Source organism: Mauremys mutica, chromosome 20 (assembly GCF_020497125.1).
Source record: "Mauremys mutica isolate MM-2020 ecotype Southern chromosome 20, ASM2049712v1, whole genome shotgun sequence".
Lineage (NCBI taxonomy): Eukaryota > Metazoa > Chordata > Testudines > Geoemydidae > Mauremys > Mauremys mutica.
Window position 1 is genome coordinate 111,095 of NC_059091.1, and position 22,841 is coordinate 133,935.

The following is a 22,841-nucleotide window of genomic DNA, read 5'->3' on the forward strand; positions in this document are numbered from 1 at the left end:
AAGTAGGGGCATTTCCAGCAGATCGAGGGATGTGATCATTCCCCTCTATTCAGCACTGGTGAGGCCTCATTTGGAGTACTGTGTCCAGTTTTGGGCCCCACACTACAAGAAGGATGTGGATAAATTGGAGAGAGTCCAGCGGAGGGCAACAAAAATGATTAGGGGGCTGGAGCACATGACTTATGAGGAGAGGCTGAGGGAACTGAGATTGTTTAGCCTGCAGAAGAGAAGAATGAGGGGGGATTTGATAGCTGCTTTCAACTACCTGAAAGAGGGTTCCAAAGAGGATGGATCTAGACTGTTCTCAGTGGTAGAAGATGACAGAACAAGGAGTAATGGTCTCAAGTTGCAGAGGGGGAGGTTTAGGTTGGACATTAGGAAAAACTTTTTCACTAGTAGGGTGGTGAAGAACTGGAATGGGTTACCTAGGGAGGTGGTGGAATCTCCTTCCTTAGAGGTTTTTAAGGTCAGGCTTGCCAAAGCCCTGGCTGGGATGATTTAGTTGGGTTTGGTCCTGCTTTGAGCAGGGGGTTGGACTAGATGACCTCCTGAGGTCCCTTCCAACCCTGAGATTCTATGATTCTATGATCACAGCAACTTGTTGGTTCATAATTCAAAGGGACGTCTTACTGGGCTACATCCCAAAGTCTGTGCTCACACAGACTGATCTCTCTCTCCCGGTGCAGTTACATGGGCAGCAGTGAATGGGGATTCAGGCCCAATGGACCAGAATGTATCTATTTAGTCCTTAGTGGACTTCCTGGAGTCTTTGGCACTTCTCCCTTGTTGGGGGTAAACATTCTGTTGTGGGTAGATCATTTTGGGTTTTGTTGTTCGAATTTTAGGAGTGAAAGGGGGAGTCATTGTTGGAGCTAGGGGTGTTAGGGTTGGGATTTAGGGGTGCCAGGGTTTAGGGCATGTCAGTGTTAGGGTTTATTAGGTAAAAGGGGGTGTCAGTGTCAGGCTTTTGGGGGTGTCAGTGTTACCGTTTAGGGTAGAAGGGGTTGTCAGAGGCGAGGTTTGGGGGTTTCAGTGTCAGGGTTTAAGGTGTAGAAGGGGGTGTCGGTGTCTGGATTTAGGTTTTTGGGGTGTTAGTAGTGGGGTTTAGGGTTTGAAGTGTTAGGGTTTAGGGATTGAAGGGGTGTCAGGGTTTAGCAGAGGTGCTGGAACTAGGGGTGTTCGGAGTGCTGCAACAATCCCTGGCTTGAAGTGGTTTCCATTATATACAACAGGGGTGGCCAACCGGCAGCTCCAGAACTGCATGTGGCTCAAAAGAAAATATGCGGCTTCTTTCAGAAGTCAACTGTGGGGGAAAAAATGGTGGGTGCTCAGCAGCCACCGGCAGCCCTGTCAGTCCCTCACCCCTCCCACCTGTTGGCGCCCCCCCCCATCAGCGCCTGCCCCTCCCACCTGCCCACCCGCCGTCGCAATCAGCTTTTTCACAGTGTTGTGGCTCTGGGAGGGAGGAGGAGGAGCGAGGAGTGCCCATCCCTCCCCCAACCCCTCCTGCTGCCAGGGGCGGCTCTAGGAATTGCGCCGCCCCAAGCAGGGCGGCATGCCGCGGGGGGCGCTCTGGCGGTCGCCGGTCCCACGGCTCCAGTGGACCTCCTGCAGACGTGCCTGCGAAGAGTCCGCTGGTCCTGCGGCTTCGGTGGACCTCCCACAGGCACGCCTGCGGATGCTCCACCGGAGCCGTGGGACCAACGGACCGTCCGCAGGCATGCCTGCGGGGGGTCTACCAGAGCCGCCTGCTGCCCTCCTGCGGCACGCCGCCCCAAGTGCACGCTTGGCGCACTGGGGTCTGGAGCCGGCCCTGCCTGCTGCGATCAGCTGTTTCGCTGCATTGAGGTGGCTTAGGAAGCAGGTAGGGGGGCTGGGTGCTGCATCCTCGTTCCTCCCCCTCCCTTCCTGAGCCTCCTGAACGCCGAGAAGCAGCTGATCGCAGCAGGAAGTGCTGGGGGAGGGAGGAGCGAGGACCCAGTGCACATCCTCCCCCCCCAGTCCCCTTGCCTGCTGCCCCTGTTTCGCACCAGGAGGCTCTGGGAGGGAGAGGGGGAGGAGGAAGGACATGGCTTACTGGGGGAGGAGGTGGAACGGGACAGGAAGAGGCAGAGGTGGGGCAGGGTGGGGGTGGGGACTTGGTGAAAGGGGTGGAGTGGGAGGCGGGGCCTGGGTCAGAACCAGGTGTCCAGCAACCCCTGGTCGGAGCCTGGTCTCCTTCAATAAAGTGCACAGTGACTGCTGGTGTGGAAATTTGTAATCAACATTTTTCTTACACCATCTAACAATGGAAGGCAAGTGCAAACGGAAAAGAAAATACACAGATGAAAATCGAGGCTTCCAACAGGAGTGAGAGCAGAAGTACTTTTTCGTTGAACGTAATGGTAAGGCCATGTGTCTTCTTTGCCAGACGTGCGTCTCTCAGTTCAAATCTTCAAACTTGCAGAATCATTTCGCTTCTAGCCATGTACATATGGATCAAGAATTCCCACAAGGTTCTGAAAACTGAACATTTTGAAAAAACAAACAGATGTAGAAGCCCGGTTCTTCACTGGATTTGCCAACTGATCACGGACTTCTATTATGTGGCCTGGCATGTAGCCCATGCAAAAAAGCCCTACTCTGAAGGCGAGTTTATAAAAATGTGCCTCACTGATGTGATTTCAATCCTGTCATCAGAGAACGAGAATCTACAGAAGAGAATTTCTGGCCTGCAGCTTTCATGCCACACAACAGAACGCAGAATCTCCGATCTGAACAGTGACATCGAATCGCAACTGCACTTGCAACTTCAGCAGTGTGAGTGTTTGAGCATCGCTTTGGATGAGTCGTGCGATGTACAGGATAAACCTCAATTATCAATATTTGTCCGGATTGTGTTTGACCACTGTGATGTAAAGGAAGAACTCCTGGATATCGTCCCACTAAAGGACAGAACTCGTGGACGAGATCTAAAGGAGTCACTGATGTTGTTGGCTGCGAAACACCACTTCCCTTTACAGAAGCTCACTGCCATTGCAACAGATGGGGCTCAGTCCATGTGGGGATCTGTGAATGGATTAGTAGGGCTTTGTAAGTCTGACGAGAGCTTTCCTGAATTTTGGATATTTCACTGTATTATTCATCGGGAGCAATTGGTATGTAAAAATCTCAAATTTGATCATGTCATGAAACCAGTCTTGCACATTGTGAATTTCATTTGCTCAAATGCATTCAATCACAAACAATTTCAAAATCTAATCCAAGAACTGGATGAAGACGACTTCCCTGCCGATTTGTCTTTTCACTGCGCAGTTCGATGGCTCTCAAGAGATAAAGTTATTTCCTGTTTTTTCGAGCTCTTGGAACCAGTAAAATTGTTTATGGAGGAGAAGCAAAGAATACACCCTGAGCTTACAGATCCTGGGTGGGTTCTAGACTTGGCATTTCTTGCAGACATGCTGCTGCATTTGGATAAACTAAACATGGACTTAGAAGGAAAATTCAGGTTGCTGTCTCGTCTAGTGCAAAGTGTATTTGCGTTCGTGAACAAACTGCAGTTGTTTCACAGACAAATGCTTGAGGGAGAGCTGACACACTTTCCCTCAATGTCACAACTTCCAGACAGATCAAAAGCAGATGCAGCAGAACCCCTAAAACGGAGCACAACTAGATATGCGAGCGTGATTAAAGATCTTAAAGACAGTTTTGAGGAAAGATTCCAAGATTTGCAGCAGAAAAGACCGCAAATCAGATTTGTGATTGACCCTTTTAGTGCTAAAGCCGATTGTCTGAAGCCCCCTTTAGTTACTGGCGAAGCAACATCCCAAGATGGAAATAATAGAACTTTTGGAAGATGACAGATTGAAATCTGTTCAGAAGACAGAGGGGACCCTCACTTTCTGGAAACCTGTACCAGAGGATAAATACCCCAACATCAGTGGTGCAGCCCTAAAATTAATCTCAGTGTTAGCCTCGACCGATCTTTGAGTCTCTTTTCTCAACACTCAAACACGTGAAATCCAAGCACCAATCCGTTTTGACAGACAGCCACTTAAGAGAACTGCTGCGTGTGAACACAACTGAACACAAACCAGACTTCAAGGGAATTGTTGAAAGCAAAGATTGCCAGAAGTCCCACTAAGTAAAACGTTAAGACAAGTTATTGTTATTATCATTAACTATATATTATAAATGCATAATAAATATACATTATCAAATTATATAATGATTGTGTGTGAATATATATTATAATCATTACATAATACTGTGGCTCTTTGGCAATGTACATTGGTAAATTCTGGCTCCTTCTCAGGCTCAGGTTGGCCACCCCGATATACAGGGTTACAGTTTGGTTCAATGGCTCTCAGCACCCCACTATAAACATTGTTCCAGCACCCTTGGGGTTTAGGGCTGTCAGTATCTAGGTTTAAGGGGTCTCAGTGTTAGGGTTTAGGGTAGAAGAGGGGTTATCCGTGTCTGGGTTTATTAGATAGAAGGGAGTGGGGTTAGTGCTGCGAGTGTTGTTCTGGTGGTGGAAAGACATCTCCAAAGGGGATAGTTTTGCAGTGTTTACTCAAAATACTTAGGCTCTGGCCTGGCCTGATCTCCCCAGGCACTGGTTCCCCAGCCAGCTCCCCTCAACTGAGAATGCCTTGTCCTCGCCTCTCATGCGCTTCGTCCTGGGCTTAGTGATTTGCATTGCCCCAGAGGAGCACAGCTGTCTTGGTGCTTCACAGGACAAACTTTGGGGCTTGATCCATTAACTGCACTGGAAGCTGCCTGGGAGCTAGTGACGGGACCTGAGCACTGGCCTGGTGAGCTAAATTCTCTCAAGCTGGTTTAATACGAAGCATCTCTATTGACTTGGATGGAGTTCCTCCACACTGACAAAGGAGTAACTGAGATCAGAACCTGGCCCATTGCAGGACAGGTGTCTGTTAGCCAAAGGGAGGTAGCTTTCTAGGAAGCATGTGTTCTGCTATAATTTCCTATGCTGAGGTCTTGGGATTAATTATTTCTTTTCATGGTACTCGGGGGACTTTCTTATCCCAAATCTGTCCTTTGCTCCCCTTTAGGGAGGGTACAAGGGTGCTGAGCCTGATGTCTCTTTAACGGCTTTTGTGCTGATTGCATTGGAAGAGGCCAAGGACATCTGCAAGGATCAAGTCAATGTGAGTATCTCTGCACCATAGATTCACGTCTACGTTCATACCCAGGTTTTCCCATCTTTCCATCCCCTATCAACCACGCCCCGTGGCGTGTGGAATTTGCTGGGGCAGGAGTTAGTGGGTTGCCAGATAGTCTTCTCTTCCTCACACACCCATTGAGGAGCTCAGGTCTCGAATGCCTGAGACGCAGCCTTCGGAGTCCTCCAACGATCTTGCAAGAGTCTGCCAGGAAAACGAGAGAAGCTGGGCTTGGATATTTATCAGATAAAAAAACAAACAGAAAAAAACGATTTAAAATAACATAGAGACCATCTTCAAAAGAAGCAGTGAGTCCTTATTTGGGTTTGGCTTTATGCTATGGTTTAACGGCCTCTCCATCTACAAAAGGAGAGAATATCAGAATACAAGGCTTTCAGAATTACAAGCTGGGCGGGTTTAAGTTTCCTGTTATTATTATAATTATTATTTATATTGAGGTAACCCCTTGGAGCGGCAGTCCATGACCAGAGATCCCATTGTGCCAGGTGCTGTACAAACACAGAACCAGAAGACAGTCTCTGCTTCAGAAAGTTTGCAATCTAAGCATGCAGGAATATTAAGGGGAACTAGACGGGTCACAGGATTAGTTACGGGACATTGATTTACTTATTTAGATTTAAAATAATTTTTAAAAGATGCATATGCAATGCTCTAGCACAGGGTGGGCAAACTACAGCCCATGGCCCACGTCTGGCCTATCAGACCTTTTAATCTGGCCCTCGAACTCCTGCTGGGGAGTGAGGTCAGGGTCTGCTCTGTGTGGCTCCCGGAAACAACGGCATGTCCCCCTTCTTGTTCCTACATGTAGAGGCAGCCAGGAGCTCCGCACGCTGCCCCCCACTCCAAGCACCACGCCCGCAGCTCCCATTGGCCAGGGAGTGCAGCCAATAGGAGCTGCAGGGGTGACGCCTGTGGATGGGGCAGCGCACAGAGCCACCTCGCCGTGCCTCTGCGTAGGAGCCAGAAAGGGGACATGCTGCTGCTTCCAGGAGCTGCTTGAGGTTAACACTGCTTGGAGCCTGCATCCCTATCCCCCTCCCAGGACCCAGCCCACTGCCCCAGCCCTAATCCCCCTCCTGCCCTCCGAACCCCTCGGTCCCAGCCCAGAGCATCCTCCTACACTCCAAACCCCTCATCCCAAGCTCCATCCTAGAGCCCTCAACCCTCCCTCCCCCCAATACCCCAACCCCCTGCCCCAGCCCAGAGCCTCCTGTACCCATAACTTCTCATTTCTGGGCCCACCCCAGAGCCCAAACCCCCAGCCGGAGCCCTCACCCCATCCCACACCCCAATCCCCAATTTAGTGAGCATTCATATTCCATATCCAGATGTGGCCCTCAGGCCAAAAAGTTTGCCCATCCCAGCTCTAGCACCCTGCCACGTCATTAACCACACAGTTATATCCCCCAGGGTTAAAGTGATCATTTCAGTAGGAACTCAGCTGGCCAGACAGCAACAGAACCTCCTTTCTACCCCCTCATCTTTAGGAGAAGCAAACCCTCAGCCCTTTCCAAGAACCCTATCAAAGAGGTGTGTTTTGCAGCATGCTCAGGTCACCACATTTGAGCTATTTCAGGCCAAGCTGGGGAACAATTTCCAGAGTTTTGGAGCCCTTGTAGAGAACAGCCTGGCAGCTGCCCCCTCTCTTTTATAGTGTGGGGGAGCCAGCTGACTGCAGCTGTAGCAGTACGGCATGAGGAGAGAGGAAGTCATCTATAGGATGAAGACAGCGTGGCCTAGTGGATAGTGCACTGGACGAGGCTTCAGGAGACTTGAGTTCTCATCCCACACCTGCTGGGGGACCTCAGGCAAATAACTTTCCTGCTCTGTACCTCAGTTTCCCTTTCTGTAATATGGGGTTAATAAGACTGACCTCCTTTATAAAGAGCTTGGAGATCTGCTGAGAAGTGTTATATAGGAGCTTGGTATTATTAGATCCTAGGACCCGGTGAAAACAGGACAGGGGGACGACACTACCCTCTCATCTCGCGGAGACTTGCTCGGCCACTACCGTTAGTGGGGCTAAACAGAGGACATCCTCCTCCAGAATTGCCTCCATCTTTCTTCTTCAGGCTTGCCAGTCCTACATTTGCTCCATATGCACTTTGTCCTCCTGTCCACTGTCTGTCCACTATTTTCTTGGCCAGCCTCTTGTTTTCCACCTGTAAATGTGACTCTCAAACGCCTCCCTAACAGGATTCCCTTCACAAGCGCTGACTTTTATTTTTCCCGGTGGGTGCTCCCCCTTCACTCCGCCCTGAGGCCCCATCCCCACTTCACCCCTTCCCTGCACTTGCTCCACCTCTTCCTGCCCCCGCTCCTCCCCCTCCCTGCCAGCCCGCCGCTCCCTCTTCTCTGTCCCCCTCCCTCGAGAGCTTCCAGCCACCCGCTTGCTGAAGTGGCCAGCCCCAGGCAGGGCCGGCTTTAGGAAGTGTGGGGCCCAATTCGAACAGTTTTGACAGGGCCCCAGCAGGGATGACTATTAAAATATATAAAAAACACATGGGGCTTGTACTCACCGTGCGGTGCTCCAAGTCTTCGGCGGCACTTCGGCGGCGGGTCCTTCACTCACTCCAGGTCTTCGGCAGCACTGAAGGGCCCGCCGCCGAAGTGCCGCTGAAGACCCAGAGCAAGCGAAGGACTCACCCCCGAAGTGCCGCCGAAGACCCAGAGCGCTGCCAGGTGAGTAAAAATTAAAAAGGCGCCTCTAGCCAGGGAAGAGATTCTCACTTGGCGCGGGGCCCTCTTAGGCGCTGGGCCCGATTTGGGGGAATTGGTGGAATTGGCCTAAAACTGGCCCTGGCCCCAGGGACCTGCTAAACAGCTGATGGGTGGCCAGCTGGGGCAGAACCACTGTGGCTGGTGGGGGCTGAGCACCCCCTATTGTTTTCCATGGGTGCTTGAGCTGCAGAGCACCTATGGAGTCGGAACCTGTGATTCTCGACATCCCTTCTTTGTACGTGCCCACCACATCATCTCATCCTCCTCTCCTGCAGCTTCTGTCTGATACCACAGACCAGGGCCAGATTTAGGGGCAGGCAATCCAGGCAACCGCCTCGGGTGCTGGGCTGGGAGGTGGGGGAGGGACGATGGGCTCAGGGTGCTGTTTTTGTTGTTAGAGACAAAAGGGACAATCGAATGTTTGAAGTAAAATGTTTCCAGTATTCCGTATGTGGATTCATTTCTCACTAACCTCCTAGAACGTTCTGGACCTATAAGCTTTGTTTCTATAAGCTTAGAGGAAACAAATGTTTTTTTATTTGCTTATATATGGTATGAATAAATGCAGATTTACAGCTCCTAGTGTGCAAATTTATCATCTTATACGACAGGGATAAATTATTATGCATGTGAATTGTGCATCAAAGTCATGAAATGGGCTACAAATGCAATAGAAAATAAGGTATTCAAAAATTTAACAAATTGGGGGGGACACCAAAGACACACTAGGGCCGGCCCTGCCACAGACTTTGGTCTCACTCCTGATGACATTCTGCATGTGACTCATAGACTCATAGAATATCAGGGTTGGAGGGGACCTCAGGAGGTATCTAGTCCAACCCCCTGCTCAAAGCAGGACCAATTCCCAACTAAATCATCCCAGCCAGGGCTTTGGCAAGCCTGACCTTAAAAACCTCTAAGGAAGGAGATTCCACCACCTCCCTAGGTAACCTATTCCAGTGCTTCACCACCCTCCTTGTGAAAAAGTTTTTCTTAATATCCAACCTAAATCTGCCCCACTGCAACTTGAGACCATTACTCCTTGTTCTGTCATCTGGTACCACCAAGAACAGTCTAGATCTGTCCTCTTTGGAACCCCCTTTCAGGTAGCTGAAAGCAGCTATCAAATCCCCCCTCATTCTTCTCTTCTGCAGACTAAACAATCCCAGTTCCCTCAGCCTCTCCAGAAATGTCCTTGTTCACCGCCTTCAAATATCTCACTTACATGCTTTCCTACCTCCTCCATCTTTCACCAGCACAAAATTCACTGTGAAATTAAATAAAGCTGGAAGCCACATAAATTTGTAATGTCTTAATGTAACCCACACACCTCCTAGGTGTGGTGTTCTGTCCCACCTAGTAGCACTGAGACCACTTAGAGAGAGATTAATGAGTCTGCTCTAGAACCTTACGACTTTTAGTTCATGCGGTAGAGGCTCATGCATGTAGCTCCACAGGTCCCATTCCCCCCTCCGACCACCAGAGTCTGTCAGTGTCACATTTACACCACCCGAAACCTCAGCCTAACCCACGAGTTTGATTTTCTTTTGTTTTCTTTGTCACCTCATAGAGTTTCGAAAGCAGCATCTCCAAAGCTGCTGACTACTTAACCCAAAGGTACCAGTCTCTAACCAGACCTTACACTGTGGCTCTTGCATCCTATGCCTTAGCCACGGTGGGGACACTGAACACCGAGAAGACGCTCATGAAAGCTTCGACAGGTAAATCAGGGCATCTTATCAAGTACTGAAAAGTTGTGGCCAAGTCAGGATGGGGTTCAGGGAAGAGAAGCAAAGGAGGTTGGAGAGGGATTAACCAATGAGGAATGAATAACAGGCATAGACTTGTTCCTTTTGGCCAGATTCGAGCTTTTAGAGTCTGTCTGGGCAAAAATCACATTGGGGAAGAAAGCTACTAGACAGAGCCTCCCCTGGGATAGTCCTTGGGATGTGCTATAGACCACCAGGATCCGACTTGGATATGGATAGAGACCCAATAATGTTTTTAATGAAGTAAATACTAATGGAAATTGTGTGATCATGGGAGACTTTAACTTCCCAGATATAGACTGGAGGACAAGTGCTAGTAATAATAATAGGGCTCAGATTTTCCTGGATGCGATAGCTGATGGATTCCTTCACCAAGTAGTTGCTGAACCAACAAGAAGGGATGCCATTTTAGATTTGGTTTTGGTGAGTAGTGAGGACCTCATAGAAGAAATGGTTGTAGGGGACAACCTTGGTTCAAGTGATCATGAGCTCATTCAGTTCAAACTAAATGGAAGGATAAACAAAAGTAGATCTGTGACTAGGGTTTATGATTTCAAAAGGGATAACTTAAAAAAATTAAGGAAATTAGTTAGGGAAGTGGATTGGACTGAAGAACTTGTGGATCTAAAGGTGGAGGAGGCCAGGATTTACTTCAAGTCAAGGTTGCAGAAACTATCAGAAGCCTGCATCCCAAGAAAGGGGAAAAAACTCATAGGCAGGAGTTGTAGACCAAGCTGGATGAGCAAGCATCTCAGAAAGGTGATTAAGAAAAAGCAGAAAGCCTATACGGAGTGGAAGATGGGAGGGATCAGCAAGGAAAGCTACTTTATTGAGGTCAGAACAGGTAGGGATAAAGTGAGTTAGGCCAAAAGCCATGTAGAGTTGGACCTTGCAAAGGGAATTAAAACCAATAGTAAAAGGTTCTATAGCCATATAAATAAGAAGAAAACAAAGAAAGAAGTGGGACCACTAAACACTGAGAATGGAGTGGAGGTTAAGGATAATCTAGGCATGGCCCAATATCTAAACAAATACTTTGCCTCAGTCTTTAATGAGGCTAATCAGGAGCTTAGGGATAATGGTAGGATGACAAATGAGGAAAAATGAGGATATGGAGGTAGATATTCCCACAGCCAAACTTGAACAGCTTAATGGGACTAAATCGCGGGGCCCAGATAATCTTCATCCAAGAATATTAAAGGAACTGGCACATGAAATTGCAAGCCCATTAGCAAGAATTTTTAATGAATCTGTAAACTCAGGGGTTGTACCGTATGACTGGAGAATTGATAATGTAGTTCCTATTTTTAAGAAAGGATTTAAAAAAGTGATCTTTCAGACTCAGTGGAAGGAGCAGTCAAGACTCTTTCTGTAGTAGATTCAGCTAAAAACAATGTAGGGACTGCCCAAGGCACACAGCAGGTCAAGAGCTAAGGCATGTGGGCTGAGGGGTTTCCCTGATTGCAAACGTAGGGGCTAGTATGTTGTCTTTGCACCCTGTGCGTTAGAGGCAGAAACCAGCTGAAAGCCTGGAGAAGTGTTATGAAACAAGCAGAGAGACATTGCTTGTTGGGCCTAGAACTCACTTCAGGGGCAGACTTGGGGATTTCTCAGCAAAGAAGTTACCTGCTGTTGGGTTCTCTTATGCTCAGGGAAGTGGGACTTTCTGTGCATTTTCGTAAGCAATCCAGTTTACTCCAGAGAAAATACCTGATGCCTATCACCAATTCCTCATCCTAATTGAAACAATCCTCCCAAGATCCCAAATATTGGGTAGCTGCTCGTCCCGAAAGGGGCAACAGTCAGTTTGACTTACTGATCCTCCGTGCAGAAAGTTGGGGAAGAGTCAGGTGATGGTATGGTCCAGTCAGATCTGCTCAGAATGAGTGGATGTCCTTGGGGAGAGTCCTTTAGCTCGCCTTCTTTGCCGCTGCCTAGACGGAAATCGTTGGGAAGAGCCGAACGCCCGCACCTTCAACATTGAGGGCACCTCGTACGCCTTGCTGGCCTTGCTGAAAATGAAGAAGTATGAGTTGGCCGGTCCCATAGTCAGATGGCTGAGAGAGCAGAACTACTATGGAGGGGGCTATGGATCTACCCAAGTGAGTATGATCCTTATAGTCCCGCGTATCCTTCCAAGACCGTGTTTTGTGGGCAGGTCTCCCATCAGAAGGGATGGGATTCCGATCACTTGAGTCATTGTAGAAAGCCCTGGAGAATGCCCAGTAGAGAACAATCCTGCATTGCCTGGGAGATGGGCAACGTGACCTATCAGGTCTTTGCCATTGTTAACCTAAGGCAGAGACCAGCACAGGAGCATGACTGAATCTTCTCACTAGAGGCTGCATCCTGCCAAGGTAATGGGTGTGAGCACATGCTTCTCTTTAAGACAGCAAGTTGTCCCATGGGCAGAAACTCACACGCATCTGGACTCATTCTGGCATTTGTTTGGTTTTTGGCCATTCGTCTGGAGACAGGGTACCAGGCGTTTATGACCAACGGTCTGAGTCCATATGACAAAGCCATGGTGGATCATGACTAATCGGAATCAATTTGGGTTTTATCCATCTCTGAGTAGAACTGTAAACATTATTTTTGGATTTTTTTAAAACTGTGCTTATACAAGGCACTGGAGAGGATAAAATCCCTACTGGTAGTGACAGCTAAATAAAGATCACTATGGAGTGTCCTCAGATATCCCTCCCTTTCCTGGAGTACGGGGGCCACTAGAAACTATAGGGTCTGTCTGTGTCCAGCAGCCTCAGTAGAGAAGCCCCTTTACATTCCTTACTACTGAGTCTTGTATTTTCTCTACTTAAATGGATGCTACAAGCTCGGGTGGGAGTGATCTATATTTTTGGAGTCACGGGCCATGTGTTCTATCCCTAACACTGTACTGTGTGTGGCATAGATGTCTCTATATATGTAACCTACACACCTCCTGGGTGTGGTGCCTGTCCCTTCCAGTGACACTAAGACCACTTAGAGAGAGAGATTAACGTGTCTGCTACAGCCTTAGCTAAGGGACGCAGGGCTTTTAGGTTATGCAATAGAGGCTCATACATTTAGCAAGAAGTCCTGTGTTCGAGTCCTGGACAAGCCCCCACTTGTAATATCGATAGACCCTGGTCGTCAGTGGGCGGGATCAAACTTGGGACCTCTGGAGCTAAATGCATGAGCCTCTCTTGTATGAGCTAAAAGCCACAGGGCTAAGGCTGTAGAACGCTCATTAATCTCTCTCTAAGTGGTCTTGGTTCCACTAGAGGGGACAGAGCACCACACCCTGTGGAGGTGTGTGGGTTACATATACATAGAAGGAGCCACTATCTTGTTGCACTGTGTCCAGCTGACAGTCAGCCCTTGTTAATAGCTGGGGTGATGGGAAGCTAATTGACCATGCACAATATATTTATTGACTGTGGGTTCTATTCCTGGCTTGGCCACTGGCTTCCTGAGTAACCCTGGGAAAGTTACTTTCCTGCCTTGTGCCTCCGTTTCCCTATCTGCAAAATGTGGATAAAGATCTTGTACTGATTTGTAAAGTGTATGGAGATCTCCTGATGAAACACACTACAGAGGGGCCAGGTAATATTATTATATAACCCAGTGGAACCCTGGTGTTCTTCTTTGAGTGCTTGTTCATGTTGATTCCAATCAGGTGTGTGTGCGTGCACGTTCACGTTGGCCGGAAGATTTTTCCCTTAGCAGCATCCATCGGGTCAGCCTGGGCACCCCCTGGAGTCACGCCCTCATGGCTCCTAATATATAGCCCTGCCGACCCGCCACCCCTTCAGTTCCTTCTTACCGCCAGTGACAGTGGCTGGAACTTCCCTTAGCTCTTGCTCAGCAAGTTTCTTCTCTATTCCATTGTATATAGTTAGTTCTTCGTGTTGTTTGAGTTAACAGTTTACTATAGTATGGTGTTTATTGGGGTTCCCCCCCCACTCCGGCCCCGGTGCCATAATATGCCACGGTTCCCAGGTTTCAAGAAGTGTGTGGCCTGCACTAAGCGCATGCCGAAAAGTGACCCGCACTCATCGTGTCTACGGTGCCTGGGGGAGACCCATCAGAAAGATTGCTGTAATATCTGCCGCGAGTTCCATCAGAGAACAGTTAAAGAAAGGGAACAATGGCTCAAGGTGATCTTCATGGAGGCAGCCCTACGCCCCCACTCTGACCCGGGCTCGAGAGATCCGACCCCTATGGTGTCATCCTCAACACGGAGCACCCCAGCGCCGTCGGCGAGTTCTGCACCAAGAAAGGATTCCTCCAGGGACGTTCAGCACTGCCATGGCTCCTCACGGGGCCCATCTGACAGTAGGCACCACCCCCACTCACTGGTGTCTCAAAAGAAGAAAAAGCCAGATGACCGTTCTCCTCTGGCTAAGCCAGGAGACGTCCAACCTGAGGCGGGCCACTCCTCAGCATCTCCTTCTGGGGCCATGTTGACTCCTGCCCAGGTGTGGCAGTCCAGTCCAGCCCCATCTCAATCACCGGTGCCTACACAGCAGCTGCAGCTCCTGTCCATGGCAGAAGCGTACCAGGCTGCTTGGCACCTCCTCCACCTGACGGCACTGTTCTCTCCTGCCAGAGAAGAACCCTCAGCACCGACATAGCTGCATCCTCCGGTGCACTCTAAAGGGAAGCCGGCTATGATGTCGAGGTGCTCCCCTTTGCCTTGTCCATCGGTGCCTACCCGCTCCAACAGAGCTTACCCACTCCCTGAGCTCTCAACATTCGAGGCATTGAGGATCAGCTCTTCCGTGGTCTTCAGTGTCTGAGACCTTGGAGTCTGAGTCTGACTCCTATCGCTCGGGAAGGAGCAGAAGTCGTAGAGTGAGATTGGGTAGAGATAGATGAGAGCATCAGGCGTGGCCTCCACAGTGGCAGAACCCACCTCAGTGGCCCTTCTGGACCCCCTGGGCTTTTCAACCAGGGTCAGAAAGGAACCCAGGGCCCATGCTCAGCAACATCTTCACCCCTTTTGTACTGCCTTCCATGGTGCATTTGCCCTGTGCCTCCGACCCAGTCATTGACTCCGGCATCGTGTTCGGCTCTGACTTTGGCAGCAGCCTTCACGGCGTCGATGCACCCATCTCCCACGCCTGCACCATTGTTGACGTCGACCTTGATGCAGACACCTATGGCCCCGGTACTGATGTCGGCACCAGGCCCCCCTGCCACCCACTGCCAAATGCAGTGAGCGGTGGTATTTCATGTCCTCCAGAGGCTTTGAGCATCTGTATTCCCACCCGCCGCTGGACTCACTGGTGGTGTATGCAGCTAACCAGTGGGAGAGACAGGGTTTCCAAGGTCCTTCCCCAAAGAATAGGGATGCTAAATGCCTAGATCTTGTGGGTAGAAAGCTCTACTCGACTAGTGGTTTGCAGCTCCATATTGCTAACCAACAGGCCATTGTGAGCAGGTACCTTTGTAACACCTGTGCAGCAATGGTGAAGTTCACGGAGCTTGTCCCGTCAGATTCCCAATTGGAGTTCACCACCTTGGTGGAAGAAGGGAAATTAGTCTCCTGGGCCTCCTTGCAGGCAGCTTTAGATGCTGCAGACGCTGCCACTAGAGTGATGACAACGGGGGTGGCAGGGGTGGGGGCACTGACTGCAAGTCTCAGGGTTATTCTATGAGGTCCAGCAAACCATTCAGGACCTTCCGTTTGAGGGTGAGACTGTTTTCAGAGAAGACAAACGGCTTCACAGCCTAAAAGATTCCCGAGCCACCCTCAGATCCTTGGGCTTGCATACCCCTGCCACACAGTGGAGACACTTCCACCCGCAACCTCCTCAAAGGTTCCAGCAGCAGAACCGCCAGGACAATTCTCGGAGGAGGAACCGGAGTGGCAAGAGGAGGCAACATCCCTCTGCTAATCAAGGCTCTGGCCAGCCCAAACTGCCCTCTGGCCCTAAAGCGGTCTTTTGAGGGTGCGATTGAGGATGGCGTTCCAGACCAGAGACTGGATCTATCCCGTCTTACCTTTTTTCCTCACAGTCATCCCCTTTCCACTGTGCATGGTCCCATATCACATCGGTCCAAAGGCCAGGCCTATGCTGGACCTGCGGGACCTCAATAAGTTTGTGAGGAAACTCAGGTTCCACATGGTCTCCCTGGCCTCCATCATCTCTTCGCTGGATCCAGCAGACTAGTATGCCACCCTCGACTTGAAGGGTGCATATTTTCACATAACAATCGCGTACAACCCCAGAAAGTTCCTCAGGTTTCTGGTCAATGGTTCCCATTACCAATTTACTGTCCTCCCGTTCGGCTTGTCAGCAGCACCTTGAATATTCACCAAGTGCATGGCAGTCATCACCGCCTTTCTGTGGAGACATCAGGTGCAGGTGTTTCTGTACCTCGATGGCTGGCTGGTCAAAGACCGCTCCAGGGCTCAGGTGGAAGCACCGGTGGCATTTATCAGAGCCACCTTCAAGAATCTGGGCCTGTTACTGAATGAAGCCAAATCGACTCTGTCCCCAGTCCAGAGGATAGAGTTCATAGGGTCGGTACTGGACTCAACACAAGCCAGAGCATTGCTCCCACAGGTGAGATTCCAGGCCTTCAACACCATGATCCAGGGACTCATGTAGTTCCCCACCACCACCGCGAGAAATTGCCTGAAGCTTCTCGGGCACATGGCAGCCTGTACATATGTGGTACGACATGCCAAACTCAGGCTTCATCCGCTTCAGTCATGGCTTGTGTCAGTGCACAGACCTGCCAGGGACAGCTTGGACAGGATCGTGACCCTGCCTCGCCCTATCCTCGACTCGCTCCCGTGGTGGACGGACATTCAGCAGGTGTGCTCAGGAGTTCCCTTCGCTGCCCCACAGCCATCCCTAGTGCTGGTGATGGACGCATCAGATTTCGGTTGGGGAGCTCATCTGGGGGACCACAGGACTCAGAGCCTCTGGTTGCAGACAGATCTCCGTCTTCATATCAATGTCAGGGAGGTCAGAATGGTGCACCTAGCGTGTCAGTCATTCCGCCCTTATCTAACAGGTCGATGTGTCACTACGGACAATATGACTGGGATGATCTATATCAACAAATGGGAGTGCATGTTCCTCTCCCCTGTGCCAGGAAGCCCTCAGGCTATGGCGCTTCTGTATAGAACACTCAGTCAATCTATAGGCGTCGTACCTTCCTGGGGTCCAGAACGAGCTGGCGGACCACCTCAGCAGGTCGTTCCACAGCCACGAGTGGTCCCTTCGCCTGGACGTCGCATGTTCACTCTTCCAGAGGTGGGGCTGTCCCCTGATCAACCTCTTCACCACGTGACGCAACAGGAAGTGTCAGCAGTTCTGCTCCTTCCAGAATCATAATCTGGTTTCCACAGCGGACGCGTTCCTCTTCCATTGTGGAGGACCTCTTCTATACACCTTGCCGCCTATACCGCTTGTCCACAAGGTCCTGCTCAAGATCTGCAGAGACTGGGCTTGGGTCATTCTCATAGCACCAGTCTGGCCCCGTCAGCATTGGTACACGTCTCTCCTAGACATGTCACCTTGCCACTCTTCCCAGGCCTTCTCAGTCGGGATCACGGGCGTCTCCAACACCTGAACCTGCAGTCACTCCATCTCACAGCATGGAAGCTCCATGGCTGAATCCATTCAAGCTTTCCTATTCAGAACAAGTCAGACAGGTCTTTCTCGGCATAGGAAACCCTCCACTCCACATACCTGGCCAAGTGGAAGAGATTTTCAATCTGGTCAGCATAGTGCAACTTGCCTCCGGCACTAGCCTCAGTGCCCTACATTTTGGATTATCTTCTCCACTTGAAGCAGGAGGGTCTCTCCTTGTCTTCTATAAGAGTGCACCTGGCTGCCATCTTGGCTTTCCATCCGGGTGTACAGGGCCGTTCAATTTTCGCTAGCCCTTTGGTCAGCCACTTCCTGAAGGGCCTTGATAGGTTGTACCTGCACGTCTGGCAACCGGTTCCTGCTTGGGACCTCAACTTGGTCCTCTCTAGCTCATGGGGCATCCCTTTGAGCCTTTAGCAACAAACTCCCTGCTCTTTCTTACATGGTCACGTTCCTGGTGGCGATAACTTCAGCCCAGAGGGTGTCTGAGCTCAGGGCCCTAATGTCAGAGCCGCCCTACACCGTATTTTATAAGGACAAGGTTCAGCTCAAGCCCAATCCGGCCTTCCTCCCAAATGTTGTGTCGCAGTTCCATATCAACCAGGACAGTTTCCTCCCATTTTTCTACCCTAAACTCATTTGAGTAGCAGGGAGCAGAGGCTCCACACTCTAGACGTCCGCAGAGCACTGGCCTTTTACATCGAGAGGACGAAACCATTCAGGAAGTCGGTACAGCTCTTGTGGCAGTAGCGGACAAGATGAAGGGTCAGCTGATTTTGACCCAGCACATTTCATCATGGATTGTGGCCTGCATTACTGAGTGCTACAATCTAGCAGGGATCCCAGGGCCCCCGATAACGGCACACTCCACAAGGGCGCAAGCTTCATCAACAGCATTCCTGGCTCAAGTTCCCACCCAGGAAATCTGCAGGGCGGCAACGTGGTCATCCATACACATTTTCACTGCGCCTTATGCGATTACTAGGTAGGCCAGAGCCTATGCGGCCTTTGGTAGAGCAGTACTCCAATCTGTGGACAGCTCCGACCCCACCTCCTAGATTTGGCTTGGGAGTCACCTGATTGGAATTGACATGAACAAGCACTCGAAGAAGAAAAAAAGGTTACTCACCATTTGTAACTGTTGTGCTTTGAGATGTAGTGTTCATGTCCATTCCAATACCCATCCTCCTACCCCTCTGTCGGAGTAGCCGGCAAGAAGGAACTGAAGGGGTGGCGGGTCAGCAGGGCTATATATTAGGTGCCATGAGGGCGCGACTCCAAGGGGCACCCAGGCAGACCTGACAGATGCTGCTAAGGGAAAAATCTTCCGGCCAACGTGCACGTGCGTGCGCACACTATTGGAATGGACATGAACAACACATCTCGAAGAACAACAGTTACAAAAGGTGAGTAACTGTTTTTTTTTCTTTCATTGTACTTTTGGTTCCTCTTCATTAAAAAGTCTATTTAGAAGCTGTCAGATGTTCAGCGCAATAGGACAATACGGTATAACCCTCTTGTCTTTCTTCTGGTGTTCTAGGCAACCATCATGGTGTTCCAGGCTCTTGCGCAGTACCAGATAGACATTCCGCAGCACAAAGACCTGAATTTGAACGTTACTGTTCTCCTGCCACGCCGTGCTATTCCAAAAAAGTACAACATCTTAAATCACAACGCTCTGGTGGCCCGAACAGCAGAGGTATCGTGCTTCTCTGTGTGATTAGTACAGATCACTAATTATAGATAAAGGGGATTTGACTAGAACCTCCTATCCAAACCCTTTTGGGAGGGGGAGAGGAATTCATATTCCTGGCACCAGATCCAAATGCATCCACACTTTTGACTCAGATTTTTAAGACCAGAAGGGACCATTATGATCATCTCATCTGACCTTTGGCATGACAGAGTCCAGAGAACCTCACCTACTAATTTCTGCATCAAGCCTGTAACTTCTAGTGGAGTTGTGAGATGTCTCTTAGGTAGATATCGAGTCTTGACTTAAAGACTTCATGTGATGGAGAATCCACCACATCCTGTCAGGCCCTAGGTTCTAGGCAGTCAGGCCTGGTGGTTGGAGCTGGCTGTAGACTCTGTACTGGGCCAAGGGCAATGCTGAAATCAGGATCTGGGGACAGGCTGTGGGTCAGAATCCACAGACAAGCCAAATCAGGATTGAAGTCAGAGTTCGGATGCAGGCCAATGGTGAAAGCCAGGTTGGAATCAGTCCGAGGGCCTGGGGGGCCAGGAGGCGGATGCAGGCTGGAGCGGGACTGGAGCAAGGTCAGAGCAGGGCACAGAGGAGGCTGAAGTGGGCTGGAACAAGGCTCGGGCATGGCTGGGGCAGGAACAGGAACTGGATCAAGGGCAGATCAGAAGCCTGGGGAGTCTGTAACACTGCAAGGCCAGAGGACGGTCCCTGGCCGACTAGTGCTGTTGTGCAGAGTAACTCTCAGCTGTGATGGGGACAGTGAAATACTTGTGCCTGGGGGTCATCTGGCCTGAGCCCTGACCAGGGATAGTCACTGCAGGCTCCGTTGGAGGGGTGAGTCGCCGCAGCTGGGTGAGCAGCCCTGGGCTGGGTGGGGTTTGCCTCACACATCCCGAGGTAAATTGTTCCAGGGTTAGTGGCCTGGAGTGTGTGGTTTTGAGCTGAATCCAGAAGTAGGAGGGGATGGGTTGCTGTTTAGGCTTGGCTCTGGAGAAGCAATACATCTGGAGATCAAAGAGTTACTCCCTGGGAAGTAATCTTTTTTCTCCTTCATGCTATTGTCTCTGCAGAGTCCCCCCAGCCCCTCCGGGTGAGTGACTGTCAATCTCACCAGCTTCATTTTCTTCATTAGCTTCATTTGCCCTGTCTTTAAATAATAATAATAATGAAGTACAAAAGAAAATTAACCTTGGATCAACATTACAGACCAAATGGAATGAAGACTTCACTGTGAAGGCAGAAGGAACTGGACAAGGGACCTTAACTGTAATAACGATTTATAACACAAAGCTACGGGAGGATGAATCTCAGTGTAAGAAGTTTGACCTGAAGGTATCGGTCGAAGAAGCCTGGGGCGGTAAGTAATTGCCTGTCATTTCTCTTCTGAAGCTTGCTGTCAATCCTCAGATCTGGAAAAATTTGGCTCAGTTACACCAGTTTGACTCCATGGACAGCATCAGATTTACACCGATGTGTAAACCAACCACCTTCTCTGCAGTCACATTCTTAACTTTGGAAAGTATTTCTGTGAAGCTTCTTCAAACTCTCTCAGTTCCCAAGTCCTACAAAATTATACTCATAGGGCAGGCACTAAATAATACTTCCAGCTACTATATGTTCTAGGTTGCAATCAATGCAGGGTCATTCCTGATGAGGGAGCAGATGCTGCCTTCGCTCATCCTGGCACTTGTTAGCAGCAGAGTTGGAGCATCAGATGTGGATGGGAACACAGGCCAGCTACTCTGGGTATTGTCTCCCTCTAAAGCAGAGATGAGCCCATGCCAGGAAGTCTGGTTACAGACCCAAACTTCCAGTGTACACATTTCCAGACAGCATGGGTGTGAAATCAGCATGGGACAGAAGTCAGGATCTTCAGCACCCAAAACACAAGCCTCTGCTGCTTGGGCTAAAGGAGTAAAGGACTGGCCACTAGAGGGAGACATGACCACACATTATGTCCACATATGATAGAGGGATCCAGGATTTTGGCACCGCTTGTTACAGAAACAGAAGTCACCGGTAAATTGTTCTTAACTTTCTCAGCTGTCCAAGGAGTTCACACCCACTGGTTCTCTCTGTTTCAGTCTCCTCTTTGTGCTAACCCTAGACTATATTTCATTTGTGCCACTCAGCTGGGAGAGGCTTTTTAGTTTGCGTGCCAGGGACAGGAAGAGTTATTTATGGATTGCTGGAGGGGAGGGGAGGTTTATTGAGGGATTTTTCACACCTACTCTAGGACCTGTTTGATTACTAAGCCATGTTAATACACCTAAAAAACAAAAGAGGGTTTATCTGGCATGAAATTTACACTGAGATGAATTAATTTTTTTCTTCTGCAATGTTTCCAGTTAAGAAGCCGGAAGGAGCCATGCGTTCAGTCTATATTAAAATCTGCATCAGGTGAGAACAATCCCCTATAATGATAGATGATAAATAGATGGACAGATGCAGGGGGTAGATGGAGACTCCTGGGCTATGAATTTTTCTATGGAATGGCCAAAAAAATTATGATAAAGCAACAGGAGCTGGTGGAGTGATCACAAAATCAATGTTCAAGTGATGAATTCTGATCAAAAGGGTATTTTCTCTTCTCCTCGTTAGGTTCCTCGGTGTGGTTGATGCCACAATGTCCATCATTGATGTCTCCATGCTCACTGGCTTCTCACCAGACGTGGAGGATCTTAAGAGAGTACGTCAGTGTAATCTGAGAACAGGGAACATAATAAACAATGCAGTGGCTTGACTGGGGCTTTCAGATGAGAAAATCCAATGCAGCAAGTGAACAGTCAGGCTCCAGGGTTAAACCTGGAGGGAGACCAGATAGCTCTAAGGATTGGTAACAGCTTTAGGAAACGGCAACCAGGTCTCTCCAGGTTGGTGATGAAATGTCATCTCCGTCGGGCAGTTTTGGGGGCCTTTTTGGGATTCAGCTCAGTTTCCTTGGGGATGGGTGTTCACATCTCCATAACCAGCTTGGCAGTTCATAGCCCCGGCACCTCTGGGCTCGGTGCTTCAATTATGAAAGTAAAAAAAAAATTGCTTAAGCCCCGGCACCTCTTTCATTACACACTTAAGCACTGTGCATACGTACACCGTGGTCACTGAACCTGGGACCTTTATCATGAAAAGCAGAACTGTTTCAGTGAGAGTACCAGCTCCATTAGCTGTGGATAGGGTTGCCAACTTTCTAATCACACAAAATTGAACACCCTTGCCCTGCCTCTTCCCTGAGACCCCGCCCCTGCCTCACCCCTTCTCCAACATCCGGCCCCCTGCTCACTTCATCCCCCATCCCTCATTGCTCACTCTTCCCAACCCTCACTCACTTTCACCGGGCTGGGACAGGTGGTTGTGGTGCGGGAGGGGAGGAGGGCTCTGGCTGGGGGTGTGAGCTCCAGAGTGGGGTAACAAATGAGGCGTTCAGAGTGCGGGAGGAGGTTCTGGGCTGGGGCATGAGGTTGAGGTGTAGGGAGCAGGTTAGAGCTCCGGGTGGGGATGCAGGCTCTAGGGTGAGGCCAGGGATGAGGGCGTTGGGTGCAGGAGGGGGCTCCAGGCTGGGGTAAGGTGTTGATTTGCGTGTGTGTGTGTGGAGGCTATGGGAGGGCATTAGGGTGGGGGTTCTGACCTGGGGCAGGCGTTGAGGTGCGGAAGGGGGTTCATGGTGCGGGCTCCAGCCAGGCAGCACTTATCACAGGTGGATCCTAGAAGCGGTGACATGTCCCTCCAGCTCCTAAGCAAAGGGGCCAGGGGGCTCTGTGTGCTGCCCGCACCTGCAGGCACCGCCCTTGCAGTTCCCATTAGCCGCTGTTCCTGGACAATGAGAGCTGCGGAGCTGGTGCTTGGGGCAGGGTCAGTGTGCTGA

The 22,841-nt window shown here is 50.0% G+C and overlaps 1 protein-coding gene across 1 annotated transcript in view; it reads left to right on the top strand.

The window, feature by feature from the left end:
• The window catches only part of LOC123353655 (complement C3-like), a 79,723-nt gene that overhangs the window by 46,996 nt on the left and 9,886 nt on the right, over positions 1-22,841 (top strand). Inside the window, exons 27-33 of the mRNA XM_044994948.1 lie at positions 5,058-5,153; positions 9,481-9,631; positions 11,618-11,781; positions 18,812-18,970; positions 20,186-20,336; positions 21,328-21,379; positions 21,581-21,668. Of these exons, the coding sequence (XP_044850883.1) occupies positions 5,058-5,153; positions 9,481-9,631; positions 11,618-11,781; positions 18,812-18,970; positions 20,186-20,336; positions 21,328-21,379; positions 21,581-21,668 (861 nt within the window). The remainder of the gene's footprint in view (positions 1-5,057; positions 5,154-9,480; positions 9,632-11,617; positions 11,782-18,811; positions 18,971-20,185; positions 20,337-21,327; positions 21,380-21,580; positions 21,669-22,841) is intronic.